This window comes from Tetrao urogallus, assembly GCF_951394365.1.
Source record: "Tetrao urogallus genome assembly, chromosome: 7".
Taxonomy (NCBI): Eukaryota; Metazoa; Chordata; class Aves; order Galliformes; family Phasianidae; genus Tetrao; species Tetrao urogallus.
This window is the reverse complement of record NC_136820.1, coordinates 36,717,001-36,737,301: the sequence shown is the minus strand read 5'-3', so window position 1 is coordinate 36,737,301 and position 20,301 is coordinate 36,717,001. Positions and strand designations below refer to the sequence as shown.

General features: G+C 43.4%; 1 protein-coding gene across 1 annotated transcript; it reads left to right on the top strand.

The window, feature by feature from the left end:
- Window positions 1–4,124: 4,124 nt before the first annotated feature.
- Window positions 4,125–19,207, top strand: MAP3K8 (mitogen-activated protein kinase kinase kinase 8; the record flags this gene model as incomplete). The annotated part of the gene is made up of 8 exons (XM_079538618.1): window positions 4,125–4,219; window positions 5,140–5,500; window positions 8,204–8,368; window positions 9,884–10,145; window positions 12,980–13,086; window positions 16,479–16,631; window positions 17,294–17,540; window positions 19,074–19,207. Exons 1-8 carry the CDS (start codon window positions 4,185–4,187, stop codon window positions 19,205–19,207), a joined length of 1,464 nt encoding a protein of 487 aa, XP_079394744.1. The 5' UTR covers window positions 4,125–4,184.
- Window positions 19,208–20,301: the final 1,094 nt, after the last annotated feature.

Genomic DNA, 20,301 nt, shown 5'->3' with positions numbered 1-20,301 from the left:
AGTAAAATAAAACGCGCCCGAGCAGTCACATACATAAGACCTGTGGGCACACCGGTAGCGTAGGTTAGGGGTGAGGTTAGTGCCTGCTTAGCAGCGCTCTTTGGCGAGCTGCACTCTCGTATGTCCTGTGGGGACTATGGTCGTGTAACTTACCCTGATTTTGTATCCCTGGATGACCCAGAAGACTGCTTGTAAAACACTGCCTTTGAATTAATACCCTATTTCACAGAGCGTGAACTCCGGTTTCCTCCACGTGTCCGTAACAAGTACACAAGCTTCCTCAGGAATCCTACATCACATCCTTCCCAAATTCATTGATGTGGGGAGGGAGAAACTCCTCCTCTTTCCTCCTTTGAAGCTGGTTTAAAAAAAGAAAATGGTTTCATTAAAATTAATTGTGGGTTTAGGAAAACTAACAACGCAGGCATGTTCTTGGAGGAAAACCAGTGTGCTAGCTGCTGTGCGTGAAGGATGTGTTACTCAGCCTTAACCTAGAATCATTTGAGGTGGAAGGGATCCTTAAAGGTCATCTGGTCCGACTTCCCTGCAATGAATAGGGACACCTACAGCTGCATCAAGTTGCTCAACAGCCTGGGCAACCTATGCCAGTGCCTCACCACTCTTAGTGTAAAAACTTATTCCCTATATCCAATATAAATCTCCCTTATTTTAGTTTGAAACCATTTCCCCCATCCTACCCTGACATAGCCCCATTAAAGAGTCTATCCCCCAGAGCCTTCTCTTCTTTAGGCTGCACAGCAACAGCTTTCCTAGCCTGTCCTTGTAGGAGAAGTGTTCTATCTCTGGCATCATTTTTGTGGCCCTCTTCAGGATGCACTCCAACAGGTCTACATCTCTCCTGTACTGAGGACTCCACAAATGGATGTAATACTCCAGGTGAGGTCTCACTCTGCAGAGTGAAAAGGCAGGATCACCTCCCTTGCCCTGCTTAGCACGCTTCTTTTGATGCAGCCCAGGATACAGTTGCCTTACACGGCTGCTAGGGCTCATGTCCATATGCTGTCTACCAGTACCCCCAGGTCCTTTCCAGCAGAGCTGTGTTCCATCTTTACCTCCCTAAGCATGCATTTATTGGGGTTGGCTCGACCCAGGCGCAACACCTTGCACTTGGCTTTGCTGAACCTCATGAGGTTCTCCTGTACCTACTGAGCAGCCTGTCTAGGTCCCTCTGGATGGCATCCCACCCAGAATAGCACCACTGAACAAGTTCAAACCTGACACAGAAGGTACGTATTTCTTAGTGGAGGTTTGCCAACGTATTTATCACCTGTGTGTTTTGGAGGAGAAAGCAGAGGTCAGTGCTGCTGGAAGGGTTCTGCATGCTCTGTCCTGCTGCTGTCCTGGTGCATCGTGGTCCCTGAGCACTCCAGAACACCACTTGCGCCATACTTTGAACTGTTTTGAATAGCAGGGGATGTACCTGTGACCTTCAGACAGGGCACTCAGTGTGTCTGGCTAACAAACAGAAAAAAAGCCACGCATGCCCCAACACTGAAGCCCTGAGGGGAGCCTGTCCCAAACGTCTGTAATGAAAGCTTTGTAATGGACGCAAATATGGACAGTCCTTTATAATGCAGATAATAGACAGAAAAGGCAGTGCTTGTCTCCTGGGATGGTGTGGCGGTTCCGCCCCACGGCTGCTCGAGGTGCAGGGTCGGCGACCAGAGGCGCCATTCCCTCCGCGATGAAACACCGGCAGAGGCCGCGGGTCAGCACAGCCCTGCCGGAGTTACCGCCGCTGGGACGAGAAGCAAAGCGCTGCCCTGCATCAACTGCCAAGCTAACAGTACCGGCACCCGGAGCATTTTAATCCGAATGCCGCCATCAAATCCTACACGTTGTTGTCCTAAATTCCACCAGACTTCCAGCTCAACTTTTATTTAGCTAACGCTTACACCGTGCTCGCGTTCCGAACGGGTGCAGCGCTCTGGGTCGCGTGGGGCTGCGACACGCTGCGGCACGACTCACAGCGCTGCCGGCGGGACGAGACACAGCTCCCCAGGCTGCGCTCCGCCGCTGCGTGGGGTGCGGAAAACACCGCGCCGCTTTTCCGAGCTCCGGCGGCGCGTCCCGGCGGGGCGGCGCTGACTCCCGCCTTCCCGTAAAGCGAAATAGAAACCGCGGCCGGAGCCCGCCCCGCGCCCCGCCCGCCCCCGGGGCTTCCCGCTGCGGGCCGAGCGGCCGCGGCGCCGGCTGAGAGCGGGCGGGAGGACGGGCGGGAGGCTGCCGGCGCCCCGCAGGTAAGCCCGGCGCGGGGGGGGGGCGCGGGGGTCTTGGGCGGGCGGCACCTGCCGGCACCTGAGGCGCTGCGGAGCGGGAGGGGCGGCGGAGCCCTGTCCTGCGGGTGAGCGGGTCAGCGCCGTCGGAGCTGCGCTCCCCGCTGTGCTGTTGCTGGTGTTTGCGAGGGGCGGGTATGAGGACGCGTTAAGGAGATCTTTTTCTCAGAAAGATCGTTTTAAGGAAATGCCGTTCGTCATAAACGGGAAAAATAAATTCTTGGCCGGCAGGCGGCTCATGTGATGGTGTTGAAATAATGACAGAATTGGAGAAGCAGTCCCGTGCTGTAGCAACTGACCTGAGAGATCAAGCTGAGATAAAACCTGAATCCAGCTGAGAACACAGGTAGAACAGTATTAGTGCCGTGATTTCTCGTGATTAGTGACGGATACCTGGGTTGTACAGAAAGACCTACAGCTTTATTTAAGTGCCCAACACAAGCGTTGGTATGGAATTGAGAGTACTGTTAGCTTCACGCTGTGGTTTGGGAACATGTTGAGGCACAGAGCTTATGGAGAGCTGCGTTTGCTGTCAGCTGCACTGTGGTCTATGGTATGAAAGTATTATCAAGGAGTGAATTAGTTTAATTGTGGCGCTCACTTGTCTCTGCCCACAAGGGACGGGCCTCTGGAGGCTTGTGTTTTTCTGCACAAAGTCCCCCGAGGTTGGTGTGTAACCCAGCCTTGCTCTTCAGAAGCAGCCCCACAGTTCCCGTTAGTAGACTGGCTGATGCTTTTCTCTTTACTCCCAATAATTCGGCATCATAAAAGCAACAAATAAAAGCCCAGCTGTGGGGCAAAGGCTAGAAATCTCCTCTATGATTGAGAGTAACCACTTGTAGGCTTTTAGGGTAGTAGCGTGGTAGGGTGAGATGCTAGGGATTAGATAACAGCTTGGGCTTCTGCTAGTTCTTGTATAGGTGTAGGCTGACAAAACCCTGACCCCTCTCAGCACCCTGCTAGATAAATGCTTGGGGGTTCCCCCTCCATGCCCTGATACTGGGTGCCAGCATGTAGACTGCAGGCTGCTGAGCCCATCATAGGGCTTTGGAAGGGGGGATGTGGTACCGCAGCTCTCTCATGCCATTTTTTGTTCTGCCCATGCTGAGTTTTCCTGTCCTGCCTCTTGAGCTTGCAGCACATGGTCTGAATTTCTCTGCCAGCTGCACCAATTTACTCATTTTTCTTCGACGTTAGAGCTGACGTAAGCATCTTCCAGCCCATGAGAAATATGTGCCGCAAAGCTTCCTCGTCCTTGCGGGGACGTAAGATAGTGATCATAACCAGAAACTGTATCTGGGCAAGCTGCATTGCTTCATGACCTCGGGGGACTGAGTCTGCTGGTGGTGCCTGAGATAAATAGGTTGTGCTTATTTCTTTTCTTTTTTTCTTTTGTAAGTATTTTTTTGTTTGCTCGTCATCTTTTACTGAGAATAGGTGGTTTATGAAAAAGGGAAATGAGAGCTCTCTGAATGGGGTATGTGCTACTGGAGGAAAAGAAGATTCGTCTCTTCTTTGCTATCATCAAGCATGAGGCAGAGAGAATAAAACTCCAGACCTAACCATGGAAAACTTACTTTGCAGTAGTACCTGGAAATCTGGGTGATCATACAGCAGCTTGACTCTTTTTAGCTGTCATCTTTTTCTGCAAAAAATCCCCTGTTATCTCACTCAGCCTTGTGATTACTACTTTTACTTTCCATGAAGCCTGTGAAACAAATGATCATATGAGCATAAACCAGTCCTTCTGCTTGAGCTGGTGTGCCATGGCTTTATTTGTTTTGCCTTTTTTAATAGACTGCAAAGGAACACTTTGAATCTATCATTGGTGGTAAATACGGGTTGGAGAAACATGACGTCTTTACCCATTATATTGAGACCTTTTTGATGATTTTGTGTGATGTAACTGGGATAAATATAAGGTAAGTTCACTTAGACATTTACGTGTTGAAAACTGTGTGTGTAAGAATGGTAATGGCTGATCGTGTACATGCCTTTCACTTGGGTAGAATAACTCTGGTTCAATCTGGGAATCTGGGACGAGAAAGGACTTCTTGGGATGCTGAATCCAGTTCCTTAGAGCTAAATTCCATTTCAGCCAAATGGCCGAGATGTATCTTAAAAGTTGTTATTAGGAATAGTAAGGGATAGTAGGAATAGTAAAGTGCTTGAAACTGCTTTAGAAGTTCATTACTTTCATAGTAACTCTACTTCTGACTTTTTTCGTAAATTGGTAAAAATTTCAGTTCAAGTCTAATTCTAGTCAGTCATTTGCAGAAAAGGTGGGTGTTGTATCTCAGCTGGTGATGGATGGTGCTTCATGCAGTGATACTAACAGGTGTTTATTAGTGGTGGATGCTTATTAGCTTTGCTCTGTGATCTTCTGCTCTTTCTGGACACATCACATAAGTTGTTCACAAAATCTTGGGGATAAATTAATATGATACATTTATATCCCTGTTTGTCATCCATTTCCAAATGATGAGTCCTTGCAGTGGCACTGAGGGTGCTCCATTTTTGCATATCCAGCAAAGCATAACTGGCTCATGCTTCCTTACTGTGTCACTACCTCCACTGAGAAATTTTATGTAAAGTCCAAAGTTGAATGGTTGGAAGAGTTCACAAATAACTTCCAAAATAGGTTGTTAGTGGACACTTTTTCTTCTTCTCCTCTATACCCATTCTACTCGTTATGACTTTTCTTAATACGAAGTAATTTAAAAATCTAACCATGTAACAATGAACTACTCTCACTCTGATCACTTCTTTTCCTTCTTGCTTTGCTACTGTAGATTCAGATGAAAAAATGTCCTCAGGTTTGTTTTATTTCTCTTTTTTTCAGGAGTGGTTTTGCAAAGTGGACAGTAATGGAGTATATGAGCACGGGTAGTGATAGCAAAGAGGAAATTGACTTGTTGCTAACTAATTTAAATATGTCTGAAGTGATAGACATCATGGAAAACCTTTATCCAGGTGGAGACCTTGCCGTCTATGAGGACAGCTTAATTACGATGTGTGAAGAGGAAAATCAAAATGAAGAACGTGCAGAATCTTTACTGTTTTGTGAGAGGGAGGTCTCTTTGATGTCCTCCGTCAAATATGGGACTGTGGAAGACCTGCTTGCTTTTGCAAATCAGGTGTCTAACGCTGCAAAACAATTTAAAGGATGCAGACAGCAAGAATCTGGAATCCTCTTGAATATGGTATGCCTTTTTTCTTTTCACTTGAAAATTAGTAGGTATAGTGTTACAAGTTATTGCTGAATCTAAGTGGAGATCACTTCCAGTCCCAGCTGTAACAGGCAGACTGAGCAGTAACAGGAAGCTTGAGCCTGGAGGGTATTCCTAGGGACATCAGATCCAGCCCCTGCAGTCCCAGGCAGCAGTGAAGAAACATCTGCTCAGAAAGATGCAGTCTGTGTTGCGTGTTGGTAGCCTGGAGATTAGAAGGCATTTCCCAGTGCTGGAGGCAAGTTTAATACGTGCAGTAAGAAAGCAAAAGCCACAGATGTGAGGGCTTACAAGGAGCATCTGGGAGTTCTCCAGTGCCTTTGCTCATGCAGTAGCAGAGATCATTATGCTCAATTCCCAAGTAAAGGTCTGCAATCTATTCTGAATTCATTATCTGCACAAAAGGTTGCAAAACATGGTAACACAAGGAGAAAAGGTGTTTAACATCAACAGCAATGTTTAGAAATACAATATTGTGTAATATATCACACAATGCTAAATGCAAGCATAGATGCGGTGTCTTGAGAGATGTTAATAATTTTTTTCCTAAAATGACCTTTCTTCTATAAACACCTATGGCTACTAGTGTCATTGAACTGCTAGTAAAATCAAAATGTTGCTTTGGAAACAACCAATCATAAAACGGAAGTTTATTCATGTATTTTTGTCTTGCTGTTTTCTTAGTATGTTCTAGATCTGTCATCTAAAATTCTTGCATGCAGTGTGTTTTGTACATGAGGATTCATTGCTTGAGCCTTGCCAGTTTCTTAGCACTGAAACAGCAAAGCATAATGAGTTATCCTGATTTTGAGGGAATATTGCAAAATGGTCACGTCTTGAATTGTAACACTGAAATGACAATTACTAACATTAAATGTGTCCTATACTTAGGGTAGGCACTGTTTTATGTACTCACAGTTGTTTTGCTTGGATATTATTTCTATAGATGCATACAATTGGTATGGACCAGGTGTTATTAGGTGCACGTGACTCATTGAGCAACTGAGGACTGAAGGCAGGGCCTCACCAATGGATGCATTTCAACAGGCACATCTGCACTGCATGTAGCTGCCGCTCCTTAGCCAGGGTCAGGAGCATTCCTGGCTGTCTGCTTACCCCACAGACTGCACTGCGAAGGGCCTCTGAGTGCCCACACTGAGTTTTTTTAAGCTGGAAGACAGCAGGCTACAGCCACAGGAGAATGTTCAGTTCAGTGTCAGGCAAGGATCTAGTCTGATGCAAAGCCTGCTGAAATGCGAACAGCGTGCTGTTTGTTGATCTCTTTTGTTCTGCAGATCCACTCTGTATCCGTGTTGCTTACTAGACAGTTGTAACACATGCAGACTAGCTACTTTCTGCCTGTGAAACATAAAAGTGCGTAGGGGAGGTGCAGGAGCTGGTACAATTTTTGCCTTGGTTCTAATAAGTACCAGGGAGGCTCATTCTGCTCATCCTGAGCAAAGCGCTTGTGTTAAAAAGGCACCCTCCACATCACTTAAGAACTTATCGTCCCAAAAGTTAACTAAGAATGAACTTATTTCACATATTTAAATACTAGTCATGAGTGCCAGCTTTAGATACTTTCCTAAATCAAAACCACCAAGGTAAAGCACAGATTCTGTGCGTGACATCTTAAATCTAAAACCGGTAATCTTCTGAGATGTTGTTATCTTACAAAGGGCCACAGAAGAGCTGAGCACAGTGAGACCATGTGACAGACAGTGATAAATATCTTTGATCTACTTTTATATGTCTTTAAGCATCTTGGTTACCCGTCAGTAAACAGGTTAACAATATTCTGTTTAGTGGTGATGCTGTATATCCCTGATTTAATAAGAAGCATATTTGGAAACATTAGTGCTGTTTTAGCTAAGAGAATATGAAGAGACTTCAGAACCAACATCAAACCTGAAGCAAGACTTCCATCACTACAGTTAGGAGTTTGATCTCTGGCATGTGCAGAGGGAAGGAGCTCTTCCAAAGGGCAATTCAGAGCAAGATACTGACTTGGATGCTCAGGACCACTTCGTAGAGGAACCTCCTTGCCCTGGTGACAGTGCAGAGACCCAAGGCTCTCTATGCATGACCACCTAAAACAGATAGTGCGACTCCCAGTCACTTTTCAGCTGCAAAGTAAAACTGCAAGAAGGTAGCTGGTGAAATCACAGCGGACTTCTTCAACTGCTTCGTAAGCAGCAGAAATTCTGATACGAGATGGAAAATTGAAATTCTTCTAGCAGTCCATTTCATATTAGGAAATGCTGAAACTCTTGCTCACATCATAGAAGATAGCCTGTGAGTAACAGCTATGTGGCATAACAAGTTAGCAGATTGCAGGAAGGGCAAACATGTGCGGGTAAATCTAATAACAAGAGGTGGGTAATTTCATTAACCCAGCTGCTGTTGTTGTTGTTTCAAGACAATTAATTGCAACTTACACTTTGTGAGTTAGTCACTTGAGAGAAACGTGGATGCCTGGGCTGTGAATGGATGCCACACCTCACATGCTGTTCCCATTTGGTGTTTCTAAATAAAGACTGCTGAACAGATTGCGTGCATTGTGTACATTCATAAGCAACATATATTTTTTTTCCATCCCATGTATAAGATTAATTAGACTTGATGTAGTTTTAACTTCAGAGTGATTTATTATTTCATTGTAACTTAACTCCACAGATCACTCCCAAGAATGGCCGCTATCAGATTGACTCGGATGTGCTCCTGTTTCCGTGGAAGCTGACTTATAGGAATATTGGCTCTGATTTTATTCCGCGAGGAGCTTTTGGGAAGGTGTACTTGGCCCAAGATAGAGAAACCAAGAAACGGATGGCATGTAAACTGGTATGTTAGTTCAGGAGCTTTATCTATGTGCAGATACTGTGTGACATGGAGCATGTAGTGTATTTTTAAATGTGTCTGCATTACATTCCACTACTGGGCTGAATATTGCCTGTGTTCCTTTGGCCTACGTAAAGCAAGAGAAATGGATGTTTTTAATTGTTAACTTGTTTTCAGCCTTGAGACTTAAAAAGTTTAAGCGCTGTGGAAGTGTCTGGAAGCCTGTATAGCTATCCTGTGGGCAGGCCTGCTACCCTCTGCAGCTGTGCCTGGGGTAAATGGAAGAATTTATGCTTGTCCTGCAGTAATTGTGGCAGTAATGTATCAACATCGAATCATGTCCCTGCTGGAGATGATAACGAAACCCTGCCTCTGCAGATGATTCTGGGATCCCACCCTTCAACTGAGGCTTTCAAACATGTGTTTTTGTTACTGCAATGGCATTTATGTCATAGTGACCTCAGCTTATGTGCAGATCTCATGGTGTTTTGGACACTAACTCAGCATAAGCTTGAGAGATGTCTCTAGGAGATTGCTGACCACCCCTCTATGTTAATGCAAGCCTGTGTTTTCTTCTAACATCACCTTTCAATGAACTATTCTGAATTGAGGGTCAGCAAAAACTCAAGTGGTATGCTTGTCTATACCCCGCCACTCGTGAATAAGTACCTGCCTTCTATGTGCAACAGAATAGGCAGGGAGTTGTATGTCCTGCCCTTCTGCCAAACCTATGGGCCTAGAAAAGGATGTAGTTTGCCAGTCCTGCATAACCCACTGCAGGGTTAAAGTTATCTAATGTTTCTGAATGTGCAAAAAGTATTTCTCACTGCACTAAAATTATTAGTGTGTTAATTGCTTCACAGCCACAAGCCTGAGGGGCAGAAAATAAAAAGAGTGATAATAGCCTTCCTGAGTGTAAACAAACATTGCCTATTGCTTTAATAATCTGCCGTTAGTACTTTTAAAATAAATAAAGTGTTGCTGAGTGCTCACTTTAGAGCAGACTTCCTTTCTCAGAAGCCATAAAATAAGGCTGATAAGGAGTTAAACAAGGTCAGTAACGGTGTGGAGTACTGTCAGTCTGCAGACCGTGCTGAGCATTGTTGTGCTGCAAGCACTGATCCACATGTCAAAAGCGTGTACAGTTCTCGTAGAGCAGATGAGGCTGCACAAAGCTAGCTAAAAATGCAGTGGGATTTTTATCTCCTTCACCAGGAAGTTTGCATAGAGCTTTTGCGTAACAACCACCCGTTTTTGACGGGAATAACTCTTGCTACATTGCTTTTTCTGGAAGACTGCACTTTTTATTAAGGCAAGATTCCAAAAATTCTCTTATTTTTGAACAGGATGTATCTGGATTAGAAAAGAATAAAGCACAAGATCAAAATAAAGCTTCATATTTAAACAAGTAGTTAAGAGCCCTTTACTTCCTTCTTCCATTTTAATCTATAGGAAAACAAACCTATAAATAACCTGGGTTTTGAGCTGCTTTTATGTGGTTCTGTTTCCACCTCCTAGGTGCCAGTGGAACAGTTCAAACCATCAGATGTAGAAATACAGGCATGTTTCCGTCATGAAAACATTGCTGAATTATATGGAGCTATTCTGTGGGATGAGACCATTCATCTTTTCATGGAAGCTGGGGAGGGAGGATCTGTCATGGAGAAGCTGGAGAGCTGTGGGCCTATGCGAGAATTTGAAATAATTTGGGTGACAAAGCATATCCTGAAAGGGCTCGACTTTCTCCACTCCAAAAGGATTATCCACCATGATATCAAACGTAAGTGTGCTCTGTTCCTTGGGGGTGCTCTCTGTTCCAGATCAGGGTGGGGCTCTCCTAAAAGCCTGCTACAGAGGTGGGGTGCGTAGCCTTGCATCACAGGGACGGAGAAACTGGATCATGCCAACAGATAACAAGATCGGTTCTTCAGATAAGTTATATACACTATTTATTGCTATGTTAATAGAGAGGATGATTCAAAAGTCATCGGTCCTTTGCCTTTCTTGAGCAATACAGATTTGAAATAAAAATCAAAAGAAGTTTGAGCGAAATTATCAGAGTGCATGTGCATTAAGCCAGAAGTTTGCTTCTTTCTGTGGAAATTTACCCTAAATATTTCCCTTCCTAGAATTATAGAATGACTTGGGTTGGAAGGGACCTCAAGGATCTTCAAACTCCAACCTCTCTGCTGCAGGCGGGGCCCCCAACCTCCCCATTTAATACTAGACCAGGCTGCCCAGGGCCCCATCCAACCTGGCATTGAACACCTTGGGGCATCCCACAGCCTCTCTGGGCAGCCTGTTCCAGCACCTCACCATGCTCTTGATAAAGAACTTCCCCGACATCCAACCTAAATCTTTCCTGTCTTCTTCTTGTGCCTGCTTTTAGTAGTTCTGTGCCTGTACATGGCTGTTCCTCAGTTTGACTCCGTTTTGGAACTAAATACATAATTTCTATTGTTTTTTTTTTTTTCTTTTAACAATTATTTCAAATTTCAACTTGTTTGTTTTTAAAATCCCCTGGGCATTAACTTGTGTAAATCATCAAAATATATTGATACTAAAACTAAAATTATTGGAATCATATTTAATTGCTTTATCATACAGCTTTAATGCACTGCATATAATTTAATATTGAATACTATTCCTCCCAGTATCTCCTCCCCACTGCAAACAGATAAAATCTGCCTGCCACTCTAGTAAGAGTGTTTCTAATTAAGACATATTTCCTCTGTAAATTTATTTTTGCTTAAAGTAGATTTTTTTTTCTGTGTGTGTAAAATAGAAATATTCAACTTAAAGTGTTAGAATAATTAGTTGACAGGATGATTATTAGGAATTACCAGTGCCTTCTGGAACAGGAGAGATGGTGGGTGCCCCATCCCTGGAGACACTGAAGGTGAGGCTGGACAAGGCTCTGAGCACCCTGATCAAGCTGTAGGTGTCCCTGTTCCTTGGAGGAGAGTTGGACCAAATGACCTTTAAAGGTCCCTTCCAACTCCAACAGTTGTTATTCTGTTATGTTAGTAAAAGGTTTATTTGGAATACTACCCAGTTCTCTGCCTCAGATACCTGACGTAGAAAAAGTCCCCATACATCTGATTTCTTCCTGATTGAATCCTCTTCTATTGAGTCCGTCATGCTGACATATGGGGGATTGGGATTTTAGTGAGAGAAAGGCTTCCTTGAGCCAAGAAGGAGGAACCACTTTCTGTTGGATTTTAGCAGTAGATCAGTGGGTTGTTTTAACCCTTCAAGCTGTTAAATCACGAGAGCTGAGTACAGGGGGACAATCACCTCCCTGCACCTGCTGCCAGCTATTTCTGATACAAAACAGGATGCCATTGGCCTTCTTGGCCACCTGGGCACACTGCTGGCTCGTGTTTAGCTGAGCATTGACCAACACTGCCAGGCCCATTTCTTCCACGCAGTCTTTCAGAAACTCTGCCCCAAGCCTGTAATGTTGCCTGGGGTTGTTGTGGCCTAATTGAGTGTAGGGTCAGTGTTGGGCTTTTTCAGCTGTGTCACACAAGAAGTGAAGCAGAGCCTGACAGAAGCTGGAGTTTAATGCAATCCCAAGGAGGCAGCAAAACTTGCCACGTTTAATGGCAATGCTGCATTCTACGTGATTTTTTTATGTGCTGTGTAAAATCTGTATCTTCATAGTTATACTTAAAATTACTGATTTATTCATTTATTCATAGCACTTGTAAGTAAGCAGTTTTCTGGGAGATTACTTGAGGAATCAGTATAGTGCAATGAAATTCTGTTTCTTCCCACTGTATCGGCGGGCACTGTCAAGATGGGAAATCACCTGACTCCACTGTTTGCTTTGGGGGGAAAATATATTTCTCTTGCATAACTTGGAGATTTATGTGTAGCTGCAGAAGAAATGAATAAGAATTTCTCAAGACTTAAAAAGAAGCATTACGTTCATAAATATTTGATCAGAAATACAGCTGCAGAGAAAGTCTCTGAGTACACTGTGCCTTAGGCAGAGTTTGATGAAGGAAGGTGAATGAAGCTCCTAGATAGTGCTGCTATTCAGACAGGGAACTCCGCCTTTTCTTACTTTTGCATTTGTCTTCTTTCATTATGCTGAGCCACTGTTGCTGACAGGTATGGTGGCTGTGGAGGGGCCTCAGTTCTTATTTATTTTGCTTGTGTTAAGAAATCCCTTGGTGACCACAGTTTTGTTGTCTGTAGCAATAGTTGCACAGCATGCTCACAACTCTGGAGACAGGAAGGCTCTTCAGAGCAAGCCAGCAGACTGGCTGTGCAGAGATCTCCATCAGTCCCCCAGCTTGATTCTTTGCCCTCAGCAATTTTCTCTGTTTCTCACTCTATTTTATTTTTGTTTTGTTTTGTTAGAAAAATGACCAGACATTAATTTCTGCTTTTAAACAAACCAGTCTTGCTTGATTTTCTGAGATATAATTAAAAATTGGTCTTGGATCACTAACAGACATGTTCTGGCTAGCAGAAGGACTGGCTGTTGGGACTGGTTGTGCTGGCCTCCTGTTTCAGGCAAACATCCAAATGAAACAGTCACATTGTGAAATAAATGCCCAACATGCTAGAACCTTAAATGCCACTTTTTTGTTTTTCTTTTAGCAAGCAACATTGTGTTTATGTCAACTAAGGCCGTGCTGGTGGATTTTGGCTTAAGTGTTCAAATGACTGAGGACATTTACTATCCCAAAGACCTTAGAGGAACAGAGGTAAGACAAAAGAGGACAAAAAATCTGTGTGTTGTATCACTCCTATTACTGTGATGCCCACATTCAATTTTGGAGCTTGAGAGTAAATACATATATTACTTGATGTTAATATTTATTTGTAAGTTTTTAATGTTTTGTTTTGTTTTTTTTTTAACTTGCTGAGTGGAGTCAGGTGTTGCACTTTGAAAGCTGTGTTAGCTTCCCTGCTGTCCCACCTGTTAGTGATTATTCAACATGAAGTCAAGGAGGAAGTCGGGATGCTCTGAAGCCAAACAAAGGAACAGTGTGCTGGGGAGGGTGGTTTGCAGTGCACCAGCTGCTGGTCAGAGATGCTTCAGACTGGAATTTAGTTCTTTGCTCTGTCAAAGATTTCTCCCAAGATACTAGCCATTGACTGGGATGACCTGCTGAGCACTCCACCTTTGAAACCACAGAAACAACAAACCTGTGGGTTCTTTAGCATTTCCCACATGTCTGTAGTCCTTATGTTCTATGGAGATTATGTACTGCGTGGTTGATGATTATCTGGTAAAATGCTTAGGTGTTACAGCAAAGGAGGCAGGGGCTTTAAACATTCTCAATGACTTGGACTCTGAACACGCAGAGAGGTCCTGCTCACCATTTGAGTACTCTCATACCACGGTGTTTCCAGACTGGCAATTTAGCAAACAGCAAAGCAGCAGCAATTAGCTTGGATAGCTGCTACAAAGGGGCCTTTGCTTGCTCTCTGTTGCCACAGGAGGCTGTTTACAGGAAACACTCCAGCTAAACTGTTGGCACTTACTATTTTGATGCTCTTTCACAGCATAGGCATGTGTACAGAGGAGATACTCATGTAACTGACAGAGAGCATCTTGCTTCCTTGGAAGGGTAGGATAAAGTCATATTTCACAGAATGCCAAGCTTGTTTGATTTTTGTTTTCAGAATATTTGGGAAAATACTCAGGCATTTGTGTTGTCAGAGGAGTTAAGAGTTTAAAATGCTTACTGTGTTGGAAGTAATGTGCTTTTTGGCATTTAATGTATGTGCTTTGATCATTTGTGTGGGTGCGTGCATGCTATTAATAAGAATCAAAAAAAAAAAAAGGACTGGAAGGGACATGATAGGAAAAATGGGATGGAAGCCCTGCTATATAATTTCCCAAGGATAGAGTTGTTTTAGATGGGCAGTTTGCAGGTTTGTGGAGCAGGTGATGGTCCAACCCTGGCTGTTGGAGGACAGTTCAAGTTAATGTTGGGAAGCACAACTATGAGAAACACTTAAACTTCCCTTTCAGAAAGAAAAATGTATTTGCATTGTTGAGCACCTGCAGACATGCCCACAGGAAGCAGACAGTCCATGCAGCTCTAAAACATGCAGGGTCCTGTGGTGTGCTGTATCCTACAGAGTGGTGTAGAGGGGCAGCTGGTTTTCAGAACTGGCCATCTGGTGCTCTGCTGCAGCACGCTGGGTGACAAGTAGGCTGTGGAAAGATTACTGGGAGAAGAGATGCTGAAATTCCAGTCGAAGACTTACAGGAACATTGTGAATGCTAGCATATGAGTTTTTGTGCTCACGAGACTGACAGCACTCATGCTGAGCTTTGTGGAGTCCAGTCATTCGCAAATGCTTTCTTCAGATGCACAGCACTGTTTTCTCATTGTTTCTTCCATGTAAGATCTCATCTCTTGCTCCAGAGTCCTCCTGAGCTTTATACCTCCGTTACATAGCCTTAAGAAGTGGTGCAGCTGTTGTCCAGGAGGGCTGTTTCTGCATATGGCTGTGTAATGACATCCCCTTATTAGGGGATGCCGTGCAGATTCCTTCATAGGAACTTCCTGGCTCCTTTTGCACTGGCCGGGGCTGGTTTTCACTCAGGAGGCCACAGTTGGAGTTAGTGTTCTCCTCTGAGGGTCTAGGTACTAGCTATGTACTGTGCCATGTTTCTGTCACTGTTAAATTGCACAAGCTTCAGCTGCAAATATTGCTGAGGTATTTAAATATCGAGGGTGTGGTTAATTTGCAAGAATGCTAAACTAAAACTAGCACGGTGTTTAAAAAAAAAAAGGCTGATATGGCTGGGTTGCCAGCCCAGCAGCAGAGAGCAGTGGCAGTGTGACAGGATCGGGGGTTGGGCTGCCCACCTTGATGGCAGCTGAGCTCAAGCCAGACGAAATCAGTCTGAAATCACAGTGTGGGTGCACATCTCATGTTTGCTTTTTGTCCTTGTGCAATCGGGGTGTGTCTTGACCTTTCTCACACTCTGACTGTAACTGCAGACAGGTTATACTTCCAGCATCCTTTTTCCTCATGAAAGTAACTGCTTTTCATCCGTACAGATTTCACTGTAGTTGCATTGTTTGCATTGTATGCAGTTGTAATTACTTATTTCATAAAAATGGGATTCTGCTCTTTGGTCTTTGTGAGACTTAATTGTGGCAGATGCCTCTTTCTACCACAGCTTTGAGGAGAGCAATGGACAGGAGTCAGTAGCAGCTCCAGACGTGCTCCTGGGCGTGTGCTTCCAGTCCACAGCTCTGGTTGCAGATGTGATGTGTGATTTACTGGGAAATATTCCATGGTATTTGCGTGAGCCTTGCGGCCATTCTCCATCTGGTAGTGAGCAGGCCAGCAATGCGGCGATGATTTAACTTCCTGCCCTTGTCTCAATTAATGGCTTTTAATGTGATTCTTTGGGGCAGGATGACATGAACTAATTAAAGATCTGTTTGGCTCCTTCAGAGGGCAATTGGGTGAGGGAAAAGTGGAAACCAGGAGCGACAACCAGGGCATTTCGGTGCTGAAACCTTCCCCCTGCGCATGGCCAGGTGTTCGGCAGCGGTGGGCAGGCAGTGCCTCTGGCATCTCAGCTCTCCTCACCCCAGCTCAGCCGGCAGGGAGGTGCCCTCAGAGTGCTTCAACTGCTCTGACAAAGCTCAGCTTTTCTGTGGAAAATTTTGGATGGAAACCATAACTTGGACGGCAAGGAATTTCTGGTTTAGAAATTAGTTTTAGGTTTTAGGAATTTCTGGTTTAGAAAGAAGTGGGAGAGAGACGCTTGCCTTAATAGCTGCTCTGGGGCTTGGTCACACAGCAGGAGCTGACTTTTAATCTGTGCCTTACCTTAGACCTGGCTTGTGCTTCGCTGCCCCATTTCTTAGGGTGGTTCCCCACCGTGCTGGTTATTGGATAATGAGTGGAGAGAAGACTAAGAAAGCCAGTTCTGCCCAAACAGTTGTGTATTGTTCAGTGTAACAGAGCAGAAAATCTGTTCCCCAGCTGGTGCTTGGTCTCTAGGCTGCAGGTATCAGAGGGATTTGTCGTGTGTGTGTTTCAAATCGCAGCATATCATGGCTGGTCATTGCTTATTGTTTTCCACTGCTGATAGTCTTTTTTTTGCTATGTTTCACAGATTTACATGAGCCCCGAAGTTATCCTGTGCCGAGGCCACACAACCAAAGCAGACATCTACAGCATGGGAGCTACTATTATTCACATGCAAACTGGCATTCCGCCCTGGGTGAACAGATATCCTCGTTCTGCATATCCATCCTACCTCTATATTGTGAGTGCCCTTAGAAAAACCATATCTCTGCTTTCATTGAAGAGGCTCCTGTACTCTTGTTGGGAAAGCTTCAGTCATATAAAGACTGTCAAAATATTTGTCAGAGAGATGATATCATCCTTTTTGCTTTGGGGGAGGGAGGGAAGAAGTAGGTTTTGATCATTTAGTGGAAGGCTGAAACTGAGCTGGAGTAATCTCTGCGGTTTTGTTACAAGTTGACAAGCCTTGGGCTTCCTGCAAGAACAGGGATAGAACAGGGTGAAACTTGATTGGAACAAGTTCATCTCTGTCCCACTGTTGGTCTGTTTTGCTTAGAAGCTGCAGATAAAAACAGAGCTTGATTCTGTAGTTCACATGCTGTGGTACAGAAGTCTGGTGAATTTGTGCTGCACTGGATTTTATACTTTCTTAGAATTGCTTTGAGTTTTAAAATTTATGATAACATCTGATAAAAAAGTGGATTTGCTGTTGTTACATATTATGTTCTACTTGATTATACTAGCTTGGAGAGGTGGTAAGTTGTAAATGAGGAATTCCCAGACCACCAAGGTGATTATTTGTGACTTCTTTTTCCATTGTTATTGCAGTAACTGTATCAGTAGTCTTTATTATTATTATTATTATTATTATTATTATTATTATTATTATTATTATTCCAACAGATACACAAACAAGCTCCCCCTTTAGAGGACATTGCTGAAGACTGTAGCACTTCCATGAGGGAGTTGTTAGAAGCAGCTCTAGAAAGGAATCCTAACCATAGACTGTCTGCAGCAGAATTATTGAAACATGAAGCTTTACACCCACCCCCAGAAGACCAGCCACGTTGCCAGAGTTTGGACTCAGCACTGTTTGAAAGGAAAAGGCTACTTGCAAGGAAGGAGCTGCAGTTGCCAGAAAACATTACAGGTAAGTAATACCTTACCTTGCAGCCTTACCTTGCACTCTGTAGATTTTACATTGTGTCAAACTTCAGCTTGACAAAGTGTTTGGAAATGAGCTAAACTCAAAAAGCTTCTGGAAGGAGATCAGTAGAAATCCCAATCAGATTAGGTCAGACCCAGCACTCATTAGGTGTTATGTAAAACACTCATTGACTTCAGCAGGAGGACTTAGCCTGAATTCTGCGGCTCCAGAAGAATTGGCTCATGAAAAGGCCTTGGCAGTCATTTGGGGCAGTTTTTCATTAAGTATAGATTGTTGTCCCAAGATGACTAAATGCATCCCTATATTACAGGTGTTTTATTTATGTCAGCGATTTGTCTTTCAGCAAGCAAAGTTTCAACAGCTGCCATGAAAATAAATACTTAATGCCTCCTTAAAGATAAGACACACACACAAAATCTAACTGTAATGATGCTGTCAACAGCACAAGCCCTTTGTTTTAAAAAGTGCAATGACTGCAGGATGGAATTCAGCTCCCTTGTGCATTGATAATTGCTCTATGAAGGATAACACATGAGCCAGTTAAACAAACAAACAAACAAAAAGAAAAAGCCCATAAATATGTGGCCTCAGATAGTATCAAGCTCAAGGGAATTTTGGTGTCAGCAACTTACTAGCAGGCTTCAAAATGCTTTTCTTCTACTTCTAAAATATATTAGGATCACCCTGATAAAGGACATTTATAAAATGAGCCCAGACAAGTGATTCATTTAATTGCATTCATTTAATTACTTGAAGAGATACCTGTGCAAAATTTTGGGTGCACTAATGAGTAACTGTTGAAATGAAACATTTAAAGTAATCACTGCCTTTACATCTATAGTGGTGTTGCTCCTTCTGGATTTTGCCTCATGGGTGCATAATCCTATGACCAGCACAGGCTATCTCAATCAATTCTTTTGAAGATGAAAGAATATTTGACCATTACACTGGAACTCTAATTTAGGTGCTTGAGATTCCAAGACACTCATTGCACAAGTATTCAGGGGAGTTCTGCAGCTGCAAAGTTTCTTCAGACCTTGACTTAAAAGAAAATAATCGGAGACAGACATTCCCAGGTTTGTTCTACACTGTCACAAAGAGGATGTCGTTTACTTAAATGAAAAGTCCCCTGTAATGAAGGGGAATTCTCGACTGTCAGAAAACTAGCAGTTTTTTCTTGCACCAAACTCTCCTTCAGCGCTGTGGCACAGAGAATGAGGAAGCTCTCTCTAGCTGTGCCAGCAGACAGGGTTTTTTTTGCAACTGAGCACACTTGCTATTTGCAGTACCAAGCTGCTTACTTTTCTTTGTCCTGGATTTATGGGTTGATTTGTTATCTTTCATTTTATTTTATATGAGATTTATTTTATGTTGGCTTTAAAAATGAAGCTTTCTAAACCACAAACAAATAAAAGCAAATGCTAGGCTAATCATTCCAATAATGCCTTTAACTATGAAATTGCATTGATGCGCTATCTGTGCAATAATGGCGTGCTTTGTGTCTTTTCTTTTTAGATTCCTCATTGTGTACTGGGAGCATGGAGGAGTCAGACCTGGTAAAGAGGCAAAGATCACTTTACATAGACCTTGGAGCTCTTGCTGGTTACTTCAATATTGTTAGGGCACCACCAGCATTAGAATATGACTGACCCAATAATGTTTTCTATCGGCAGGTCAGAAATGGACCTCTACCTCTTAAAACTTGATTTTAAGACTTGATTTTCAAATCTGTACATAAAAATATTGCCATTGTAGGCTGTAAAATGTGAATAGTTTGTAATTGCACAGATGATTAAGCTAAGCCCTTAGGGACTCTAATAAGCTGATCTCAAGCAATGGTATTGGTGCATCTACTGGCTGACCAACAAGAAGACAACAAAAAGAACACTGCAGGAATGTCTTCTTCTGGGGGACCTTCCTGTGCTGGGCCTTACACTTTTGTAAAGCTTATATGATATGCTTACAAGTATTGCCATAAAAAAAAAAAAAGAAAGAAAAAAGGAAAAAAAAAAAAAAAAAAAAAAAAAAAAAAAAAAAAGAGCATGCGGGCCATAAGATGTGGTCTGTCTGAGCTGTCCTTAGTGAAAACCTTCCCCCAAAAAGTCTTTTTTCAGTCTTGAGACCTGGCCAGTTTCTGGTTGTTCTCAATGTAAATCAGGAGCTTCCTCAAGCTGAGCTAGTTTCTATATCAGGTGTCACTGGAGTCAAAGCATCACTTGGTTACAGATATGTTTTAGCTTTGTATCTTCCCTGTCCCCCTGCTCCTTGGGCAGAGGGAGTATCTGGCTGTATCTGATAGCTCTGGGAGTGGCACAGCAAGTTGGCCCTGCCTCCACCAGCTTTTAATGTTGCAGCTACTGCAAGGATATCTCAGCTAGTTTTCAAGGGTAGGGCAAGTGTCAGTTCATATTGGTAACAGTGGGCAATCTCCAGTCTCTTGCTTTTTAATGCTTTAAATTTGTGTATGATTGGCGTGAGCGCTACGGTTTGGAAAGCATGTCATTAGTGACAGACTGTGTTTATGTTCCTATGGAAATGGAATTATATTGTTCTTGCTGTGCCTCATACATTTGAAACACGATGTTTTGGATGATAGTAAAACTATGCAAACTGCATAGTTCTGTACATCCCATGGGATGAGAACGTAAACTTTTATAAAACTCTCTTTGATGCTTAGGATGACTCTTTTTAAGCATTTTTGTTAAAATGGCATACTATGTATGTTGTACACTGAATCTTTTCT